The sequence below is a fragment of the Schistocerca nitens genome, chromosome 2 (assembly GCF_023898315.1).
Source record: "Schistocerca nitens isolate TAMUIC-IGC-003100 chromosome 2, iqSchNite1.1, whole genome shotgun sequence".
NCBI lineage: Eukaryota > Metazoa > Arthropoda > Insecta > Orthoptera > Acrididae > Schistocerca > Schistocerca nitens.
The window spans coordinates 112,873,392-112,875,674 of record NC_064615.1 but is presented as its reverse complement, the minus strand read 5'-3'; the positions used below and the strand labels follow the sequence as shown (position 1 = coordinate 112,875,674).

The window sequence follows — 2,283 nt, the reverse complement described above, 5'->3', positions numbered from 1 at the left end:
AAGCCGCGTACACACTGAGACTGAAACATGTTTTCAAAACATGTTTCCGGTAGCTTGATGTGGACACCATTTGGAAACATGTTTCGAAACATGTTTCGAAACACAGAAACATCTATCCGTAGCAGTGTCGGTACAGATCAAAGGAAACAATGTTTCCGGCTAGCTACCACTTGTCACCGCTGCACGGCGCTAGCGTATGTGTGTGTGTGTCGTCAACTTTTTAGCGGTGTTCTGTTTACGGTCGTTTTCGTTTTCGCTTTGTTTTTGTAGAATAATGGAGTGGTCAAGGCAACAAATTGTCGATTTAATTGCAATGTACCAGGGGGAGGATTGTTTATGGAACGTCCGGAGCAAGGATTACAAAAATACCGTTAAAAAACACGATGCACTTGCAAAAATTGCAGCAGCTTTTGGCACGGACAAGGGAAGTGTTGAGAAGAAAATACGATCGCTCGTGGTTGCGTACAGGCGCGAGAAAAGAAAAATTATTGCCAGCAGACCATCTGGTAGTGGTGCAGACACTGCATATGACTCGAACTGGTTCGGCTATCGGCTACTGCAGTTCTTGGACGATGTACATGAGCCGAAGGAGACAACAGATACTGTGGAAAATGAGGTACGAAAATTATGCTTGTTTGTCTTTATTTGTATTTTATAGTACACGGTCACATTCACCCATAGTTATTTTGCCACGGTACACTTCCTTGTGGGCTTAAAAAATAATTAGCAAATTCGTCTCGAATTTGTTTATTCGTGGAAGCAGCTCTCCTTGGTATGTTCTGTGCTGAAATGAAAACTGATGCAGTGTCATCTCGTCTCCATGTGCCTGGAATCATTTCACCTGTTTGTAAATCGTAGGAATCGAAGCTTCCATGTGGGGTGTACTGGTTCCTTGCCGCAGCATTTCGCCTTAAAAAATTGTGGAGACATACAGCTGTAAGTGTGACAGTTTTTGCCTTTTCCGGTTGTAGCAACATAGGTTTTCTAAACACACGAAAAACTGAAGCCATAATGCCGAAAGTGCTCTCAACAACCATTCTGGCCCTTGAAAGTCTGTAATTAAAAACTCTCTCTTTTGAACCTTTAACATGTTTTCCCGGGTAGGGTTTCATAATGTTTTCCTGTAAGGGAAAAGCATCGTCTGCTACAAAAACATATGGTAGGGCCTTGGTGCCACCTGGTAAGCATTCGGCATGTGGCAAGTTAAGTTTCTTTTTGTTAATTAACTCATTTATGCTCGCGTTTTTGAACACACCACCATCTGATATTCTGCCTTGGCAGCCGATATCTGCGTACAAAAAGTTGTAGCTGGCATCGACGACAGCAAGCAGCACAATGCTGAATGAACCTTTATATTTATAATATTCACTTCCACTACCAACAGGGCACTGTAGCACGATATGTTTCCCGTCAATTGCTCCGACACAATGGGGGAACTGAAGAATCTGTGAGAATAAACATGCTGTTTCACTCCAGTCGTTTTCAGTCGCAGGTATCTGAAAGAAAGAAATTTGATTTTCAGGTTTTCGTACATTCTCCAGAGGGCACAAATGAGGATGAAGAGGTTGCAGCTGGACCTTCCAGTCCTCCACCACCAAAAATCAGAAGGATGATGGGCGAGAAAAAAGACATGCAGCAACCCTTCAAGATTGCGTCTCAATTGCTAGCTAAAGTGCTGCAAAAACAAGAAGACAAGGACGATGAATGCAGTGCGTATGGGCAGTATGTGGCCTCAGTTTTAAGGAAATTGCCCGAGTTACAACGAGCAAAAACAATGGCTTTGCTTAATAATGTACTAATGAAACAACATGTAGCGTATTTAGAAAGTGAGCAGTCGAAAAGGGGTATGAATGTAGCAGGGCCATCATCATCAAGTAACAATTCCCCTGTTACATTTACAAGCTATGTAGACAGTGACAACGCAGTTGAAGAAGTTGTGTTTGACGAATTATGTAACGTAATTGAGAAATAATAACACTTCGAAAATGTGCTTATTTAACGATGTTTTTCATTTACTTACCTTTACATAATCCTTCAGTACTTCCACCAGAGCTCCACATACTTCGGGTACTATTTTAGATATTGCTTGTTTCGAAACGCGAAATAAATACGCAAGGCTCTGAAATGAATCTCCTGTTGCCAGAAAACGAAGAGTAACTGCAAGCCTTTGGTTGACTGAAATAGCTTTCCTGAAATTCGTGTCTTTTTTTGAAACAAATGGTGATATCATATTTGCCAGATATACAGAATCGGTAGGTGAGATCCGAGTGAAGTTGCGGAAGC

General features: G+C 41.7%; 1 protein-coding gene across 1 annotated transcript; it reads left to right on the top strand.

Annotated features, from left to right (window-relative positions):
* The first annotated feature begins 219 nt into the window (after window positions 1-219).
* Window positions 220-1,972, top strand: LOC126234866 (uncharacterized). The gene is made up of 2 exons (XM_049943606.1): window positions 220-616; window positions 1,523-1,972. The coding sequence occupies exons 1-2, from the start codon at window positions 275-277 to the stop codon at window positions 1,970-1,972; spliced, it is 792 nt and encodes a 263-aa protein (XP_049799563.1). The 5' UTR covers window positions 220-274.
* The last annotated feature ends 311 nt before the right edge of the window (window positions 1,973-2,283 follow it).

Coding starts and splice junctions, on each gene's coding strand:
- LOC126234866 (XM_049943606.1), top strand. CDS start 275: ATGGAGTGGTCAAGGCAACAAATTGTCGATTTAATTGCAATGTACCAG. Junction 617..1,522: donor CAGATACTGTGGAAAATGAG/GTACGAAAATTA, acceptor TTTGATTTTCAG/GTTTTCGTACATTCTCCAGA.